This window comes from Cyprinus carpio, chromosome A13, assembly GCF_018340385.1.
Source record: "Cyprinus carpio isolate SPL01 chromosome A13, ASM1834038v1, whole genome shotgun sequence".
NCBI classification, from domain to species: Eukaryota; Metazoa; Chordata; class Actinopteri; order Cypriniformes; family Cyprinidae; genus Cyprinus; species Cyprinus carpio.
The window spans coordinates 1,770,946-1,790,532 of NC_056584.1; the positions used below are offsets into that span (position 1 = coordinate 1,770,946).

Here is a 19,587-nt window from a genome sequence, read left to right on the forward strand (position 1 = left end):
GTGTAAATTGTTATACAAGTAGGATAATCTGATTGGTTTAAGTATGTGACGTGATGGAAAGGTTGGCGCGATGACATGCGCAGTGAATTGGCGCGAGGACATGCGCACTGGTTGTCAAGTGAAACAGGGCATTCGCGGGAAGTGTGTCAAGAGAGAAAAGCCTGTAATGCGAGCTGCGAGTTAAAATTCGATCCTGAGCTCTGTCAAATAAAAGACAGTAAAGTTCCAGTTTATGTGTATGCCTGCATTATTTCAACGGACCCATTTTCAAGAGACGGAAGTTTCCTCCTATGGTCAACAGCCCCTCTTACACTAGTAATCATACAGTTGGTGGTTCCATTGACTTCAATAGTTGAATAGTAGGAAAAGAAATACTATGGGAACCACCAGCTGTTTGATTGCCAGCAATCTTCAGAACATATTCTTTTATTTTCAAAATAGTAGGAATAGAGATTTTGTGGGACACGAGGCTGAGTACATGATTACAGGATTTTCATCTTTGGGTGAACTGTCCCTTTAACCTCTGTGGAGGTGCTCGAAGTTTGAATATATTTTGAATTTCACCTGCTTCCAGCAGACGGCGGCACGAGCTTCCATGTGACGTGAGCGCACAGGAAGCGAAGGACCTGTCAACTTCCGGCGGCCATATTGCGGTGATACAGCGAGTTTTGGTGAGGGAGCTCATGATGATTTCTGCTCAGGCTTATGGAGGTAATGGAAAGGTGAAGGAGTATCACTACACAGGGCCAGTGGAGCACAAGTTCTCTCCTTACGCCTTCAACGGAGGGTAAGAAGCGCGCGCGCGCGTGTGTGTGTGTGTGTGTGTGTACGTCTTCCTCCAGCACAGGACGCTCCGCTCCGCAGCAGAAACCTTCAGAAAGTCTGATTCCTGCTTCAGCAGAGACTTAAACTCAGAAAATCACGAGTCTGACAGCAGCACAGTACCCGGACTGTTATATCTGATCAATTATAATCGATAGAAGCTGTGCTGATTTTACTTTCACTATCATCAGTGCAGCATTGGACGGAAAACCATAGTTTCTCAAAGTCAGAAACTGGTCAAAACAGCTGGTATCTGTGCTATTAATATACTGTGTAGATATTATAGGCGTGTTATTGATATCTGTAGACTTATTTCATTGTTCAGATAAACCCTCACATGAGAAGCCAGATCATAATATTCGTAGTGTTCATGATTTAGTTGGATGACAAAGAACATATCATTTGTGCATTAATGTTTAACCCCTTAACTGTCACCCCCCATTTTTTAAAATAGGCATTGAAGTGCACTATCCAAACTTAAATTGTTGTATTTTATGTACACTTTGGAATATAGACCTAAGGTTGGTCTCTTTTTAAAGAAGAAAATTAGCAGATTTTGGCAAAAGTGGAATTTTTTCAAAAAATTAAAGTATCAAAAAGGTTTAGAAGTTTAAATGTATTGTAAATAAAATGCGCTATATTAATTTTATTTTATTTATTATAAATTGGTATAAAATTAAAGCCTTGTGTCTAAATAAGTTATGTTCCAAATTTGAAGTTGATATGAAAAGAATTGAGGTTCCTGTGAGATTTTATTTAGGGCGTCATACCACAAACAGCCACTGGGAGCCATCAAAACTACTTTGAATTTTGTTCTCTAGATTTCTCTGTCAATTTTATTTCAATTCTCAAAATAACCACCAAATATGGAATCCTGAGACTCAGACCTTTCCAATGATATGTTTGTTGTCAAGATTATAAAAAGTTTTGATTCTAAAAGACCGTAATGCTCGTCTTCTCAGGACTGTGCTGGCGGTGGCGGGAGAAGACTTCGCGCTCGTGGCTTCAGACACACGTTTGAGTGAGGGATACAGCATCCACAGCCGAGACTCGCCCAAGTGCTACAAACTGTGAGTGTGTGTGTGTGAGAGATCGTTCTGTGGCTCAAACAGTCAAGAAAATGTGGTGTTGTTTCTTCAGCTTTTTGATATTTCATGCACATGCGATCAGCAATACTTCTTAATCAACCATCGTTGCTATGAAAAATAAAATACAGTTGTGTAGTTGAAATAATCAAGGCATGATATGGATATGTTTGTGAACGTAGTGTTTTTGAGTGATGACACTCTGTATGTTATGGATCTGTTCTGTGAAATGTTGGAAGTGCTTCAAATTTTCAGATTTTAAATCTTTTCGATGTTCTTGTACTCACGAGTTGCAAGGTAAGGAGTGATTATTAAACTAGTGACACTGATGACACTGTCGTTAGGAAAGGGTTAAAATATGAGCTCTTCAGCGCTGTTTTCGTCCTGGCGTCTGTTGTAGTGGACATGAAAAAAATGTTTAGACTAATATCTGCGCTGGAGAAGAGCACATTTCAAGTGGATAGTTTATTTATTGATTGATTTTAATGTATTTATTTTTTGCTCAGTGGAAAAAAAGTCAGGTCTGAGGGGTTCATTGGCCAAATATGTAGTGAATATGTGATTCTGCTTTGATTTAGCTGTAAGTGTATGGAGAAGCTGAAGCTGATCTCTCTGGCTCTTTCTCATACAGGACAGACACTACAGTGATTGGCTGCAGTGGTTTCCATGGGGACTGCTTGACGCTAACCAAAATCATTGAGGCAAGACTGAAGGTGGGTTTGACACCAGAACCTAAACAGGAAACTGGAAGTTGTCGTCGTGTTTTCTGGTCAGGTCCTGTTCGGTCAGTGCTGGTAATGTGACGGGACATGTTTTATGAGCCGTATGTTTCCTCAGTAATGACCTTCTTTCTCTTGTAGATGTACAAGCATTCAAATAATAAGAGCATGACGAGCGGAGCGATCGCAGCCATGCTGTCAACCATCCTGTACGGGAGGCGTTTCTTCCCTTACTATGTCTACAACATTATCGGTGGTCTCGATGAGGAGGGTGAGTTTGTCAGAGGGAACGGAGATCGTCAAAGATGCTCTCACATGCTAAAGTTAATAGAAATATTATTTAAATTCTCTAGCTCAGAAACGTATAAACAGTTTATTATTCACACTAATTTTTTTTTAATACAGAATTGTCCATTTAAATAGTGAGTTTGTTTTTTCCTTCAAGGTCGAGGTGCCGTTTATAGTTTCGATCCGGTTGGTTCTTACCAGAGGGACACTTATAAAGCAGGCGGCTCTGCGAGTGCAATGCTGCAGCCTCTTCTTGACAACCAGGTGAGACATTAGAGAGTTATATTTATACTCAAAATATATAGACAGCTTTCTGTTTTACTGAAAGGAAATAAAGACTGTTTTCAGGACTATTTAGCATTTTTTTTTTTCCCCTCTAAATTATTATTACTGTAAAAATAAGACTGCGCAAAGTATTTATATATCATATTGGTATTTGTCAAATGTGATTCATTATCATGAAAATGTAACCTTTGAAAAGTCGTAAATTATCTTTTAATATTAAGGTGAAATGAAACTTTTTCCAGAGATTCATCATTTCATTTTCAGCATTTAAAATGAAAGTAAAGCTCAAAGTATACTTTGGTTTTTACACATATGTGAGGGTCCGCGTAAAGTGTGCCTGACGCAGGTTTCCTCTCCAGAATGGGATGCGTCTACTGTACGCACACAAACCGATTTTTGTAACTTTCGTAAGTACAGGTCCACACATGCGCACTGAATTTGCAGTATTCAGTTGTTCCACAAGGTGGCAGCACTGGCCCGGGACGCTGTTTCACAGCAGAAAACTACATAAAGAGACAGAGCGACAACAAAAGAGCGGAGACTGCCAAAACAACGCACGGCCTCATTGACAAGCACTTGTGTGAGGGGTTATGAGAGAGACTTTATTTTAAAAGAGTACAAAGACATTTCTATCCCTCATAACTTCTGCAGAAAAATAGCGCAGACACTGGACAAAAACGAAACTTTTTTTAGAGCACCGCCTGCCTTCACGCAAGTTATCAACTAGAGTATACTTTGAAAGGCTACGCATGTGACTGTACGCATACAAAAACATAGAATACTTTGGGCTTAATGTTGGTTGGTTTGCTGTTATCGCTCTCGGTCATGGAGAATATAAGCAGAGCAAATGTGTACGACTGGTGTCATCGAGCTAAATCAAACCTTTTCTTCTTGAAGACTTCAGTGAGTTTGTTTTTGTCTCAGATTGGATTCAAGAACATGGAGAACGTGGAGCAGCTTCCCCTGAGCCAGGAGAAGGCCGTGCAGCTGGTGAAGGATGTGTTCATCTCGGCCGCTGAGAGGGACGTCTACACAGGAGATGCCCTCAAGATCTGCATCATCACCAAGGAAGGCGTTCGAGAGGAGATCGTGCCCCTCAGGAAAGACTGAGACGTCTTCTCAGCCATGCCACACATGAGCCTGTTTTTCTCTGGTTACGTCCTTCAATCTGCTGTTCTTTTTATATTCCTTCTCAAGAATAAATATGGTGACCGTATCGGTATTGTCTTTCATTCTGAGTGTTTGTCAGTTTGAGAACTGCAGGTTGTCCTTATGGCACACTGTTGAGCAAAACAGGTTTTCTTGAAAGCACACATTGATAGTGTCAGTGTTCCCTGTGTGCTTGTTTTCTATATTAAAAACTCCATGATTATATTCAGCTTTGATTTGAACACTTATCGTGTTCCTGTGGCTCAGTGGTAGAGCATTGCATTAGCAGCGCAGAAGGTTGTGGGTTTGATTCCCAAGGAACACATGTTAGGTAAAAAAGAAAATGTTAGCATGAATGCACTGTAAGTCACTTTGGATGAAAGCGTCTGCTAAATGCATAAATGTAACACTTGCAGTCAAATTCAGCAAAAAGCTCACTCTTTTACAGTTCTATTCTTAAATGTATCTAGTGCCTTTTTTCATTTTTTCTTTGTTTACAAAAACAATAAATTGTTTTTTTTAAACAATAATAAAAATGTTTAAGATTAACCTCAACAAGTTCTGCTCTAAAAATGAGAATCTGTCGCTCTATAGCAAAGAATAAGGATGGCAAGATATAATGTTAACCCCCAAAACTGTGTTATTGATTTTGTAAACGAATTCTGATTTTATAATTTAATGTTGCCGCTGAAAATGTTTTTTTGATTTTTTAAGATTTACTGGTATTGCGTTTTTCCAAGTAAATATGATTCCGGAGCAGTCTGAGGATGACAGTGACAACAGGGATGAGGGAATTTGCATTTCACGCCGACTCCATTATAATGTGGCTTCATCATTTTTATTGATCAATGCAACCAAAACTTTAAAGCCTCAAGTCTAAAAAGATGTCGTGAAAGTAAACGTGCATTTCACGCCGACTCCATTATAATGTGGCTTCATCATTTTGTTATGGTTGTGTGAATTCTCCTCAACCAAAACTTTAAAGCCTCAAGTCTAAAAAGATGTCGTGAAAGTAAACGGATAATCAATATCAACATTCATGCTGGTTTTATCAAATGTTTTTCAGTTGAATTTTTACAGTGTGTCCAGCTTTGTAAAAGGTTTTTTTTTTTTTTAATGACTGGTCATAACTTTTAAAAGTAACTTGGCTAACTGCTAGTTAATCAAACTAGTTCTTAAAGACTTAGTGACTGTGTTTATGCAACTGACCTCAGAGCTGCTGGTCTTTGATATTATGTCATTTCTTTCTAATGTTAGCAAATTCATGAACTTTTTTTATGGTGACATTTATTTATTTATTTAAATGGTCTTATTAGCTCTTATACTAGTTTTAGGTGTGTATTTACTTTTTCTTTTCTTTTTTTTTCTCCATAATATTTTAAAAAGATAAATGCTGAATACGAAGGGGCTCCAGCTGATAAATTTAGTCTTCAGTTTACAGGATCTAAGAAGTAGCATATTTATCTGCTTGTAGGCCATAAAGAGCAACAGGTTGGAATATTTGTATGGTTGTTTGGGATAATTATCGAGGGGTTGGAATTTGTAATAGATTTATAGAAACTTTGTAAAGGATATTTTGCACATATAACACATAACTTCATATAACCATAATAAAATTAAAATAGTATAGGAACATTATTGCAGTATTTCTGGGCCTCTTCCCATACCCACTCCATCACTTTGTCTCCTTCTTCTCAAGTCTTTTTCCTTCTCTACTTTTATTTATCATCGTTTGCTTTGGGAATGGTCAGGTTTATGGTTTATCCACCTTATTTTTCATTGGCGATTTGTTCCTGAATAAATCAATGACTGAAGACACTTGTCGCCACCTACACTGTTAGAAATGATGTAACCTGCAGAAAGAGTCTCTGAAAACCACTTCCCACACCTTAAAACTGTAATATATCAAGGGCAGTGGTGGACGAAGTACACAAATCAAGTACTTGAGTAAAAGTACAGATACGTATAATAAAATATTACTCCAGTAAAAGTAATGGTTTTTCTTTTTTAATTGAGTTAAAGTACAAAAGTACTCTATTTTTTATGTACTTAAGCAAAAAAGTACTGATAGATTTATTTTGCAATTTTATATAGGCTACTTAATTTAATTTTATATTAGCACATTTTTTATAATCCTACTGCTCAAAATACCTGGAATTTTCCCAAAATAACCACTACATGGAGTCAAGATATATTTTTGTTGTTGATATGGACTACGCTGACAAGAATGATGTAGTAATGTTCACTGTGAAGCTTACACTGTGATGTACCTGAGAGAAAACAGATTTGTGACCCTGGACCACAAAACCACTCATAAGGGTCAATTTTTCAAAATTGAGATATATGCATCATCCAAAGCTGAATAAATAAGCTGTTAGGAAAGGATGATATTTGGCTGAGATACAACTATTTGAAAATCTGGAATCTGAGGGTGCAAAAAAAAATCAAAACATTGAGAAAATCACCTTTAAAGTTGTTCAAATGAAGTTCTTAGCAATGCATATTACTAATCAAAAATGAAGTTTTGATATATTTACGGTAGGAAATTTACAAAATATCTTCATGGAACATGATCATTACTAAATATCCTAATGATTTTTGCCATAAAATAAAAATTGATCATTTTGACACATATATTTTTGGCTTTTGCTGAAATTATACCCCAGCGATTTAAGACTGTTTTTTTTTTTTGCTCCAGGATCACATTTGACCATCCGATTTTCACCAGTAAGAAAAAAAGTGTTTTAAAGTTTGTTGTTTTGCAGAACATCACAGTTATATATGACATGAGAATAAGGCCTGAAGTTAGGAAGAACATTTTAAGGAAAAAATAAGTATATTTTCATAATTATTTTTTCCTTCTCAAACCTTGTCTGTGGTCTAAACACTCCTGGCCAAAAGCCCCCAGAGGGCATCACTTTCCACTTTGATAATTACTGTAGTTACCATGTTCTGAACATCACATCCTTTCTTTTTCCCCCAGATATAATATATCTAGGTGGTTGAATAAAAATATTTGGACTTTATTTTTAAAAATTACCTCAACTTAGCAAGCAAGCTTGTTAGCTAGACAGTTAGCATCAGCTACCAATATTTACTTATTTCCAGTATGGTTATGAATAAACATTCATATCTGTCTTCTTGGGTGGTTAATTTAAACAATATAAACGTTTATACTGTTGATAACAATATAAAAACAGACGTCACATAGGGATAAATGCGTAGCATTTATTAGAACTGTTAATGTTATGGCAGCGGGAATTTGAACGTGCATTAGTTATTTTATTTAATCTGTGTTATTTTAATGTTTTGTTTTGTTTTTTTTTACCTAAGAGGCACAGATCTCATGTGTTTGCATTCAAGCATTTCAGTGGGCTTAAATAAATCACCCTTTACAGCAGATTTAGTTCACAAACAACTGACAATTTTGACCTAAATATGATTTTCAGTTACAATAATCAATACTAAAATTCGACATCAGTAACTTACTTTTAGCAGTATCAGTCGCGCGCGCTCACAAGATCTCCCGGTTGTGAATTGAGTTCACTAGAGACTCGCACTAAACGGTTCATTTGAATCAGTGAGTTGTTGACTCTAGAACAGCTGCAATCAGATCATTCTAATTCGTGAATGAATCGTTTTAAAAAGTTCATTGAAAAGAATCAGTTCGTTCTTGAATCAGAAACCGCTTCTGCGTGTCAGAGCATGTGATATAATCTATTATAAGGAGTAACGATATGTTTTATGAAATGTAGGGAAGTAGAACAATAAAAAGTACAATCTTATTCTTTGAAATGTAGTGAAGTAAAAGTAAAAGTTACTCAAAATAAAACTACTCCAGTAAAGTACAGATACTTGAAAAATGTACTTAAGTACAGTAACAAAGTAAAGCTACTCCGTTACTGACCACCACTGATCAAGGGTCGCAACTATGACGCACAAAAAAACACTGATCAAGGGTCGCAACTATGACGCACAAAAAAAATAAAAAAATAAAATAAGGTAGATTACAGTATATAAGGCATATGCTTTACTACTCAAAAAAATAAAATAAGGTAGAAATATCCTGAGCATGTTCATTCATAAAGAAAAGTCTCGCCTTTTTGAAACCACGCGGGGTTTTTTTGTCGTTTTTTCTCAGTAAATTAAATTGTAAAACGGAATAAATGGAAAGATCTGAAAGATCTCGTCGTGATTCTGAATTCGGGCTAACTTCACTTCCTTGTTCTCGCGTCATCATGACGTCATTTCCTTGCGCTGAACTTCAGTATAGATAAGTTCAGCTACCCTACAGCTCATTTCCAGCTATTTCGGTTCACTCTCGAGATTTGGTAATGGTATTGTTCGGCCTGTGGTATCGTGTGGTGATGTGTTCTTCTGGTTGTAGTATGTGTCTGTTATTGTTCCCTCAGGTCTGCAGCACAGAATGGCAGTGGACTGGTGGGGCTTCGCCTACGCTGCAGCTCTCGCGCTGGGCGGCTTTATGGGCTATAAAAGAAGAGGTACTTCTGAACTCTGATCTTGGTTTCGTATAGGAGGTGGGGTACTTCTGAACTCTGATCTTGTTTTCATGCATTTTTTATATGTGTATTGTGTAGCTGATAGAAGATTATTTTTATGTTACTTTATTTCTGAACCTGATACCATGGCAATATAATTGCAAAACTATAATATTCTTTTAAACGCTCAGGTGTACTTAGTCTGCGGTCTGTATCCATCCCATAGCATCACTGTACTTGATTGTAATGGATTGCTGGAGATATTGAATTTAATTACTGACTTCTGCAGGAAGTGTGGTGTCTTTAATTGCCGGACTCTTCTTTGGAAGTGTGTCTGCATATGGAGCATATAAAATATCAAATGATCCACATGATTACTGGACCTTTCTAAGTAAGTATGAAAATAAAATCACTGATGTCGACCAATCAGAAATACGCTTTGAACTTACTCTTTTTTCATGACTGTTTCTGCACTAGCCGCCGCCGGTGTACTGACACTTGTGATGGGAATGAGATTCAGGAAATCTGGAAAATTAATGCCTGCAGGAATCACGGCAGGACTCAGGTAAAACTCTGAAGTTTGCGTAATGGAAATGTCTGGTGTTCATACAATCACAGTCGAAAAAAATATATATATCAATTCTTGTGTTAAGAAGAATGAAGGTATGTGCTGATGGAGCTAAAATTATATGTCAGTGTTTTGCAGCACTGATGATGATCAATATTACTGCATTTGCTCTGAAGAGTTCAAAAGGAGTGATTTCTTCATAAAATCAGACAAACATCATAGCATATTAGGCTGACTTACAGTATCCCTTTAAGTCATGTTTTCACACACTGTGTGAAAATGAACACTAGGCAGAATGATGTTGAATTATTTTACTGATATGCTCCAACAGATCAACGTTGTTACTAAAGCAAATGCATGTTAAGTTCTTGACAGGCGCAGATGTGGCATGATGAGCTGTATGTCAAAGCACTCGTGTTTATTTTGATGGTTTGGTGTAAATGGTCTTCTGTTTTCAGCCTCCTGATGGTTTTGCGGATTTTGATCTACTAAGTGTTCATGGACAGACCACTTCTCACAACATCTACTTTGTTCATTTCACACGTTTTAATCACCCAACTGTATCTTGAACATTCCAAATAAATCTGTTCGTTACAGAGTCTCAGCGTTAATCTTGTAACACAAAGCAAGCCTGCTAATGAATTAGTGATTGACATCATCTAATGGTTTTGAATCCATGGTTTTTCCCGTGGGCCTCCTACTTAAAAAGGTGGCTCAACACCGCCATCACTGTTTTCACATACGCCTCATCGGGTGGAGGCTTTCTTGCGCTGCCAGGCTGGAGAAACTTGCTGATTGTTGGTAAGGCCTTCATTTTCTCTTGAAACGCCTGCAAAACAAATGAAAGGTTATACAAAATTCATAACCATAGTACTTGAAGAAGGGCAGTCTTTTGTATCAGATAAATTACAGATACATGCAAAGTGTTTGCTGTACCGCTATTTTAGATGACAGTAGTGTTTTTTTGAATTTTTATATGGCCAGTGAAACTTGACATAATTCTGGCTGTTTTTCAATGTTCTTGTAATGTACTGCAACTCGAAAACATCAAAATATTGAAAAAAATGTATTTTTGGGGTTGGGTGTCTGTGTGGGAAACTGAAACAGAAGCACCTGGATTTTGGGAAAGGTTGAAAGTATGGTAGGGAGCAACTCCTGCAACATCAGAGTGACTTCAAGAAGGTGAACGTCGGCTCGGCTCAGCTGGTTTCCCACCAGGAAATGAGAGTCTGCAAGACCCTAAAAAACAGAAACAAACCATAGTTTCATGTCTCCAGTGTGGATAATTATGCTTCAAAGTGGGATAAATAGAAGTAAATAGGTTGTAAGTTGTTTTTAAATTTTAGGAAGAAAGCGATCTTTGGCCTTTTGCTCTATAGTACTGAGGTGTGTCTGTTTGTGTTCAGCTGGTTTGAAAGGATACATCATAATCAAATCCATTAGATCGCTGGCACCCTCTGAATACATGTCGATCTTCAGGACAAAAACACATGCATTCAGTGATAATTGCTTGGGTGTGGTGGAAGATAAGGCAACTTGGAATCATATCAATTACAAGACACTTTTCATAAACGAAGTTGACACGTACATAGCCCGTTCTTTAAGGTCTTTTCCATATAGATTGTATTTTCCAGCAATGTAATTCAAGATGGCCTTTGACTGCACGAGCTGCATCCCGTCTATTTCCACCAAAGGCACCTGCTGAAACATCAGGGCTCCATCTACATTAAACACACGAATCTGCATTATTATACACGGTCATAAATCAAGAAGAGATGAGGAATTTACGGATCAGGTAACATACCACTGAGCAGTTTTTCATACTGCTCCCTTTTGGTCAAAAACACTTCCTCGAACTGTGGCGGGAAAAAACACATTCCACGATGAGTCAAAACATTATCTCGAAAATGTACACATTCGATTCCTAAAGTATCTATCTATGCATCTTTCTTTGTCATGCATACTGTTTGCAACTGGTTTTATTAAATGTATATGTAGCGTAAATTCCATTTAATTGCGTCGACGTGGAAAACCTCTCCAGATTCCACGCAACAAACCTGGACTCCAGCTGCAGCCAGCAGCTTATCGGATCGACTCCATCTTTCCTCTTCCATTGAAGTAATGCAACACAACTTTGTCAGACATTTTTACGAAATAAAGCGACTCTTCAAACCCTGTTTTGCTGCAAAAGACAAAGTGTGCAGCAGGGAGTTTAACGCTGAAGATGTTGCGTAACTCGTGGGTGGTGCTAAAGTCCAAGGACAGTGCCACACTAATCTACAAGAAACCTTGACAGAAAAAAAGATAAGACACAGTGCTGATCTCAGTATTCGCCACTCGATGTATTAACGAATACATAATTACACAGTTTCATGGACCATTTTTAAGCAGCTCAAGCTTTTCAGATAAGTGTATGCTGCTGCTGAGTGTATGAACTGAGAAACAAGCAGTAGAACCGTAAAACGTTCAGCGGTGCAGTCATAATAGACTAATTTAGTCATGATTATTGCCGTCTGGTATGAAATACGTGTATCGCAATCGCCGTTTTATTGCTTAATGCTCCAAGCGTCAATACTCTGACTAGTCAACATACAGTCGTAACTTTACAAAAATATCACTTGTATATATATATTTGCACAATGTCTTGTATATATTTTAATATATAAACTTAACAGAAACTAAATAATCTTGGTCCACTTTGTGACAGCGACTTTCAGTTTGCGTCCGCCAATGGTAGGCAGCAAAGCATTGTGGGAAATACCAACTGTTTTGGTTTCAAAAGAGTATAATGAGCGAATAAATACACAGTTTGTATTCGTGTCGTGTTTCATACATCTATATTTGATCGTGTAAGTATAGCGAACATGTGAAAGAGGTAACTTAATGTGAGGTCACCGTCGAAGAGAAACAACGGCCGCCTCTGAGGTATATATGTCGCGTGAACGCGCTTGTAGTTCGGATGTGAGGGCGATCTGGCTGCGACATCTGTCACCCCATTGATCGCTAGGGTTGATTCGGCTGATCTGGCTGGCTAGGCGGGTGGCCCCTTCCTCCCTCACCGGTCCATGTGTGTCCCTAGTCGTTGGCCCTCCCGAAGCTCCGCGCTCGGTGGAAGAGGACGAGATCCCCGGCGGACCGATCGTTGGTATAGAAGTAGCTGCGCTCCCCTGCTAGAACCTCCAAACAAGCTCAAGGCCCATTTGTAGGAGAAACGTAGGGAAGTCGAGCTCCAAGACTTCAAACACATCCAAATGAGGCACTGCATGTGGCAGTCTGCCTTTCTTTTGTGTCTTTATGTTACAGCACAATAAATATATTGTAATCCATTCACTGTAATGGTTCTCTTTTTTTCGGAGCATGCTTCACAACTCCTCGTTCAAGCTCTTGTTCTGTCCAGGCTGGACTATTGCAATGTTCTCTTGGTCTTCCAGCCACTTCTATCAAACCTTTACAATTAATCCAGAACGCGGCAGCAACGAGCCGAAAAGATTGCACGTCACACCTCTGGTTATCCATTAGCACTGGCTACCAATAGCAGCTCGCATAAAATTCAAGGCATTAATGTTTGCCTGCTCTGCACCCCTTTACCTAAATTTACTACTTCAGACTTATGTGCAAAAAAAGCACCTTTTAGACTTGCACTCTATTCATTTACTATCAGCTTGTTTTCTTAATAAATAAATAAAAAAACACCGTTAGCTTCTCTAATCTTTTTGTATTCTATCTGTTTTCTGTTTATTTATATACAATTAACAAATGCAAAAAATGCCTCTAACACTAGCTTGCTAGTGAAACATAAGAAACAGTGCGTCATTAAAACTTCTTTTTGTGATTTATTTTCGCGTTTGTGTTGCGTGTGTTTCGCCAATGTTACTAGGATCAGAAAAAAATTGGCACAGGTTTATATCAAAGTATTCAAGTAGTTTATTTCCTAAGTTACATTATACTTAAAACTCGGAGGAAAGAAGAAGAGCGCGCGTGAGGCGTTAGTCGCGTTACTGCCGTGTCTTTCTGAAGTGGTCTGAAGTAATAAATGTGCTGATGGATATCGAGAAGGAGGGAGTGATCGCGCTGGTGGACATGGGTTTGTCTTCTATGTGCAAGACATGGAAAGGCGGAGGGGGAGACATGTAACATTACAGAATGACATTGCCTTTGCGTTACAGGCACACATTTATTGTAGAGCACTAAAATGGAAAGGCGAAATAAATAAATAAATATATATATATATATATATATATATATATATATATATATAATAAATATATATATACAGAGATATATTTTCAATGTTTTCTCTTGAACTGCCATTATTAATTTAACATTACCCCAAAATACTCTTAAGAAAATGCCACTAAAAACAAATTACAGTTAACAACCTCAAGGTAAATTTTCATTGCAGTTATTCATAACGCATTTGTCTTGAGTCTCAGAGTCAGCAGAAAGCACTGTCATTTGGTAATTGTGTGCTTAAATGTCAAGAAAATGTTCATGATGATTAAAAGTGGGTTCCTTTTCTTTATTAAAAATGAGCAGGATATGAGTGTCCTGAAGTGTCCCGGTTAAACCCCAGTGATGTGTTTTGAGTTATGAGGCCAGAGCTCATGGGGTCAGCAGGAACATGTGGGCAGATGATGCCAGGAAGCTGTGTCCTGATCTAGTCAGAGAGTGCGCAATTCTTCATCCTATTATGCTGTTCAGTCTAAAGTCCCAACACAGGGTGTCCAAAATGAGGAAAAGGGACACTGTTAAAATGCACGTGTCAAGTGCAATCTTTATTAATACTTGTGAAAAACCCACTTACGACAGACGTTTTTTGATATGATGACTAATCCTCTAACCATGTCTTTCATATGTGTGTTCAGATCACTGTTCATTAAAGAAATAAAAAATGAACATTTGCTGAAAATGTGCTCCCCTTCAGGCCATCCAAGATGTAGATGAGTTTGTTTCTTCATCAGACTGGGAGAAATGTAGCATTACATCGCTCGCTCAATAAGTGAATGGGTGCCGTCAGAATGAGAGGCCAAACAGCTGATAGAAACATCACAAGTAATCCACAGCTCTCCAGTCCATCAGTTAATGTCTTGTGAAGACAAAACCTGCGTGTTTGTAAGAAACGAATTGATTGTTAACTTGAATTCTAAATCGGTTCATGGATATATATCTATCAGGTACAAAATGTCAAGTGTCAACTCAGTCCAAATGTTCAAATCCTATTGTAATTAATTTTTTGATTTTTAGATCAGCACTCGAAAACAGTTGTAAATTGTACATAAACTAGTTCTTATACAGTATGTTATGATATAATTATGCTCTAATCCATGTTGAAATATAAGGATTTAAATGCTGACTGTCATAACTTCTTTTCACTAGAGATTTATTCAAAGATGCATTAAACTGGTTAAAATAACTGTAATATAGTGCACACGTTTATCAAAACGCTCCCCTTTGGAGTGATTATTTTTTAGAATGTTCATTTCTTGATAGAATGTCTTTTCTGAGATAAATGTGACAATCACTGAAACGGCGTTTAGAAACACACAAGACTAGTGTGTCCAGATGCATCCCACAATGCAACATGAATCAAATCTTCACATGAATGAGAGGAAAGCATCTTCAACACTTGGTGATCAAAACTGTATATTTTCATGGGTGTTAGCCAAACTAGCATGTGGTTTAAACAAGCCCGATCGCCAAACCGTTTTGCCACTGGGGCAACTCTTCAGCTCCCTTCCCATCAGGAAAATGTAAGTAGATCACCTGTTCTATGATATTATAATTCTCGTAGATGGGCTGTAAATGCTTGTGTGGTTGCTCTTCAGTCGTAATCTGGGAGGGAAGCAGTGAAGTCCGTCATGGAGACTCTGGAGGTGGAAAACATCGGAGATCTCACTCAGTTCAGCAAGATCCAGCTGGAGCAGCACTTCAGAGAGAAGACTGGGTGAGAATCGGCATTCAGAAAAACCTGCCACTGGAAGAGATGTCCTAAAAAATTCATAGAAATCAATACAGTCCTTAAAAAGTCACAGAAATTCTGTAGTTTAATATCTTTTTTCCAGTTTACACTCTGGTAAGGTTGCTCATCTCATCTTTGTTCCTCAGGCCGTGGCTGTACGACTCGGGATCGAGTTTGAGTCAGCAGGTACAGTTTGAGTCAGCAGGTACAGTTTTGAGTCAGCAGGTACAGTTTGAGTCAGCAGGTACAGTTTTTGAGTCAGCAGGTACAGTTTGAGTCAGCAGGTACAGTTTGAGACTCTACACAGATGGGGAACTGAGACTGGGGTCAACACGGATGCGTCTCCAGATGCTTGTGCGCTGGTGTAACTCACTCTCTCGTGCAGGTGCAGCACTGGCTTCATCAGCTGGCCCTCGAGTTACAGGAAAGACTGAACACAAACAGAGATATGGTGAGTCCATTATCGCTGAAGTAATGCTGTTTTATAAAACAAATAAAGAGTTCTGATTGACTGAGACTCATTCAGAGCTTTTGAAATATATATATATATTGTACAACTGCAATTATTATACTTTTTTTTTTTAAACAATACAAATAAATATATTTGCCACACGGAATGAGATGACCGACAGAAAGACATTATCATTCACCATTTAATTAACTGTATGAAAAAGTAACTTACTGATGCATCATTCTGCCTAACATTTATTTTCAGTCACAAGAATAAAGAACAAAATGGTAAGTGATAAGACATTTTATTTTAAATAAATTACTTTTTTCACAACATTAGCACATTTTAGTGTTACAATAATTAAAACAGATCTGAGACAGATCAAGCTTTAATCTATGCAAAAAAACTATCTCTTCAGTGTAGTATGTATATATTAGTGCTGTCAAACAATGAATGTGTTTTAGTAATTTTTAGTGTTATAATAATATATATATATATATATATATATATATATATATATATATATATATATATAGATATAGATATAGATATACAGTACAGGTCAAAAGTTTGGAAACATTACTATTTTTTTATGTTTTTGAAAGAAGTTTCTTCTGCTCATCAAGCCTGCATTTATTTGATCAAAAATACAGAAAAAAATGTAATATTGTGATATATTATTACAATTTAAAATAATTGTTTTTAAATGTATTATACTTTTAAATTATCATTTATTTCTGTGATGCAAAGCTGATTTTTTAGGATCATTATCACATGATCCTTTAGAAATCATTCTAATATGATGATTCATTATAAAAGTTGGAAACAAGTTCTGCTGCTTAATATTTTTTCAGAACATGTGATACTTTTTTTAGGATACTTCGATGAATAAAAAGTAGAAAAAAAAAAAAAAGGAAAAGGTATGTTTTTTAAAATATAAATATTTTGTAATAACAATATACACTGCTGGTCAGTAATTTGGGGTCAGGAATTTTTTTTCTTTCTTTTTTTTAAATAAAATCAATACTTTTATTCAGCAAGGATGTGTTAAATTGATAAAAAGTGATAGTAAAAGAAAATATATTATTAGAATATATATTATTAGAATTTTTTTTTTATTTTGAATAAATGCAGTCTTTTTAACCTTTTATTCATCAATATATTAGACAGCAGAACTGTTTACAACACTCATAATAAATCAGAATATTAGAATGATTTCTAAATGATCATGTGATAGACTGGATGTTACATGTGACACTGAAGACTGGAGTAATGATGCTGAAAATTCAGCTTTGCATCACAGGAATAAATTATTTTTTTTTAAGTATATTCACATAGAAAACTATTATTTTAAGTTGTAATAATATATCACAATATTACTGTTTTTTTCTGTATTTTTGATCAAATAAATGCAGGCTTGATGAGCAGAAGAGACTTCTTTCAAAAACATTAAAAATAGTAATGTTTCCAAAACTTTTTGACCTGTACTATATATACAGATCAGATCAGATATCGCCTTTTTTGGCTCAATTCATGTGGGAGTAACGGTTAGGCATCTGAATGTGAGTTTTGATTGAGTAATTTGTAGATCTGTGCTGCTCAAGCCGCAAACTGTTTCAGACACTTCAGTCTGATTTGGTGAAGTGCTTCATCCAGTGAATCGTTGACCAGACTAATACCGCACGATGCGATGCATTCTACTCTTCATATGTGATGCTTCTGTGTTGTTTGGTCTACAGAACGGGCGGGTGGCCAAACAGCTGACGGTGGGAGTTTCTCTCGCTGCTGTGCTCTTGTTCGATACGACGCTGTGAAGATGACATCAGACAGCCTGGCCATCATCAAGAGCCTCAACACCGCCGGAAGCCACCAGGAGGCGTGGTGAGTACCAGTGCAAACAGACACCGCAGTCCATGTCTGATCCAGATCCAAATAATATGGTCATTGTAATGCTATTAAAATCTCTTTTTATTATTAAAAGATATTACTGGGACACATGGACACTTAATTATGTTCAGATGCTTGTTGAAGATTTGTCAGCTGAACTACTTGAACCAAAAACATTTACTTGAAGTCCCTCTGAGATTGGAAGTTAATATTTCACAGATGTAAATATCCACTGAAGTGCCTTGAAATGCACCGCGTTATTCAATGTGTTGATAGAATTTGAACTGAAACAGTAAGACAGGGCTCCACCCCTTTTTTTTAAATAGCCAAAAGAGTTTAGATTAGACTTGGCACAGCCGCATTTGTCAGCTTACGACAGCCTCAGTCTAATAAATTCAATATGAAAGTGGTTGTCTGATATTCTTATAAGTATAATAATTGTTATTACTACTACTTGAGAATTACATTTTAGTAGGCTATACAGTATTTTAATATATTTCTGTCCTAATTTCTTCAAGTTAAACTGGACTCTTATTTTGACGGCCGTTGTGAAGGTCTTTCGGTTTCAGTGTGTATTTGATAGTTTTTCTCAAAGTAAACTGTAAGTAAAGCTTGTGAAGTGACTCTCAGAGCAGCTCTGGAGATGAAGTTCATGTGTTCATGTGTCATATATTGAAGACTGTGAGAGATGTGTGTGTTTGAGTTTCTGTAGCTGACGAAACCGCACTATTCATTTACACAGAGACACAGATTTCACATTGTTTTATTGCCCGGCCCTAGTCGAGTGAGTTATTTCTGTAAGACTTGATAATGTTTCTCTGTTAGGTCTCCTGCTTTGACTGGTCTTCTGTCAGCCAGTAAGTTCAGCGATGTTCCCTCATCCTCATCCAGAGGAATAGCAGACTTCCTGTCCAGTGACGCGCCTTCAACACAATCACGTCTAGCCTCTACACAAACCCCCAAAACACAGCTGAGCCCCAAGAGCCCTCCATCCAGTCTCTGTTTGAGAAAGCTGCTGAGAAGATAAAACAGCAAGTGGAGGAAGGTAGTAAAGATGAGCATGTGTCATCCAGTCTTCCTCAGAAAGCCACTGGCACCAAAGAAGCTTCAGCCTGGCAGACAGCAGCTCAGGACTGACTGGGGACCGGAGCGATTCGGCTCGATCTGAGACGGCCAGCGGAGCCGGGGTCTCTCGTCTGGTGCGTCCCGTGAGGATGTGAGTGTGTGTGAGCGCTGTTGGACTGAAGGTGCTGGTCTGGGAAATGCCTGAACATATGGACTATCATTTCGCTCTGGACTTGCAGAAGTCATTCTTATCCTCCCAGCGCCGGGCCCATCCAGCACTTTCAGTTGACCAGCTTTTTTATATGAGGAATATTTGTGCCTTTTTCAATTTTTTTACTGTTTACTTTAAATAAATACGTTGTTCTACGTAATATGTTCAAAATACATTTCTTCCCTCTTAAAGGGAATACTCCACCCCAAAATGAAATGTTGTCATTAATCTCTTACTCACATGTCGTTCCAAACCTGTAAAAGCTTTGTTCGTCCTTCGGAACACAATTTAAGATTTTTTGGGATAAAAAACCGGTAGGCTTGAGACTGTCCCATAGACTGCCAAATAAATAACAGTGTCAAGGTCCAGGAAAGTATGAAAAGCATCGTCAGAATACTCCATCTGCCATCAGTGATTCAACCGTAACATTGTGAAGCGACGAGAATGCTTTTTGTACACGAAGACATCAAAAATAAAGACTTTATTCAACAATTCCTCTCCTCTGTGTCTTTCCAAGTCAGCATAACGCCATTTTGGCGAATCTGAGCTGAACGCAGGCAGCGTACGCTCTTCTATCAGCCACGCCACAAGGATACGCT

At 37.6% G+C, this 19,587-nt stretch overlaps 3 protein-coding genes and 1 pseudogene across 4 annotated transcripts; 3 read left to right on the top strand and 1 right to left on the bottom strand.

The window, feature by feature from the left end:
• Positions 1-606: 606 nt before the first annotated feature.
• LOC109091361 (proteasome 20S subunit beta 1) lies at positions 607-4,415 on the top strand. Its single transcript, XM_042768372.1, has 6 exons — positions 607-787; positions 1,785-1,892; positions 2,539-2,620; positions 2,768-2,897; positions 3,072-3,178; positions 4,124-4,415. Exons 1-6 carry the CDS (start codon positions 684-686, stop codon positions 4,307-4,309), a joined length of 717 nt encoding a protein of 238 aa, XP_042624306.1. The 5' UTR covers positions 607-683; the 3' UTR covers positions 4,310-4,415.
• Positions 4,416-8,537: 4,122 nt separating this feature from the next.
• On the top strand, positions 8,538-10,014 carry LOC109091364 (transmembrane protein 14A-like). Of its 2 annotated transcripts, none has more exons than XM_019105126.2 (5): positions 8,538-8,679; positions 8,761-8,850; positions 9,137-9,238; positions 9,325-9,412; positions 9,874-10,014. In XM_019105126.2, the coding sequence occupies exons 2-5, from the start codon at positions 8,775-8,777 to the stop codon at positions 9,905-9,907; spliced, it is 300 nt and encodes a 99-aa protein (XP_018960671.1). In that variant the 5' UTR covers positions 8,538-8,679; positions 8,761-8,774; the 3' UTR covers positions 9,908-10,014. The 2 variants fall into 2 exon arrangements, with proteins under 2 accessions (XP_018960671.1, XP_018960673.1); XM_019105128.2 differs by having other exon boundaries at positions 8,573-8,679; positions 8,769-8,850.
• LOC109091363 lies at positions 9,940-11,729 on the bottom strand (annotated as a pseudogene).
• A 3,981-nt stretch (positions 11,730-15,710) lies between these two features.
• LOC122147140 (DNA polymerase eta-like) lies at positions 15,711-19,197 on the top strand. The gene is made up of 3 exons (XM_042768289.1): positions 15,711-15,825; positions 17,565-17,706; positions 18,538-19,197. The coding sequence occupies exons 1-3, from the start codon at positions 15,711-15,713 to the stop codon at positions 18,737-18,739; spliced, it is 459 nt and encodes a 152-aa protein (XP_042624223.1). The 3' UTR covers positions 18,740-19,197.
• Positions 19,198-19,587: the final 390 nt, after the last annotated feature.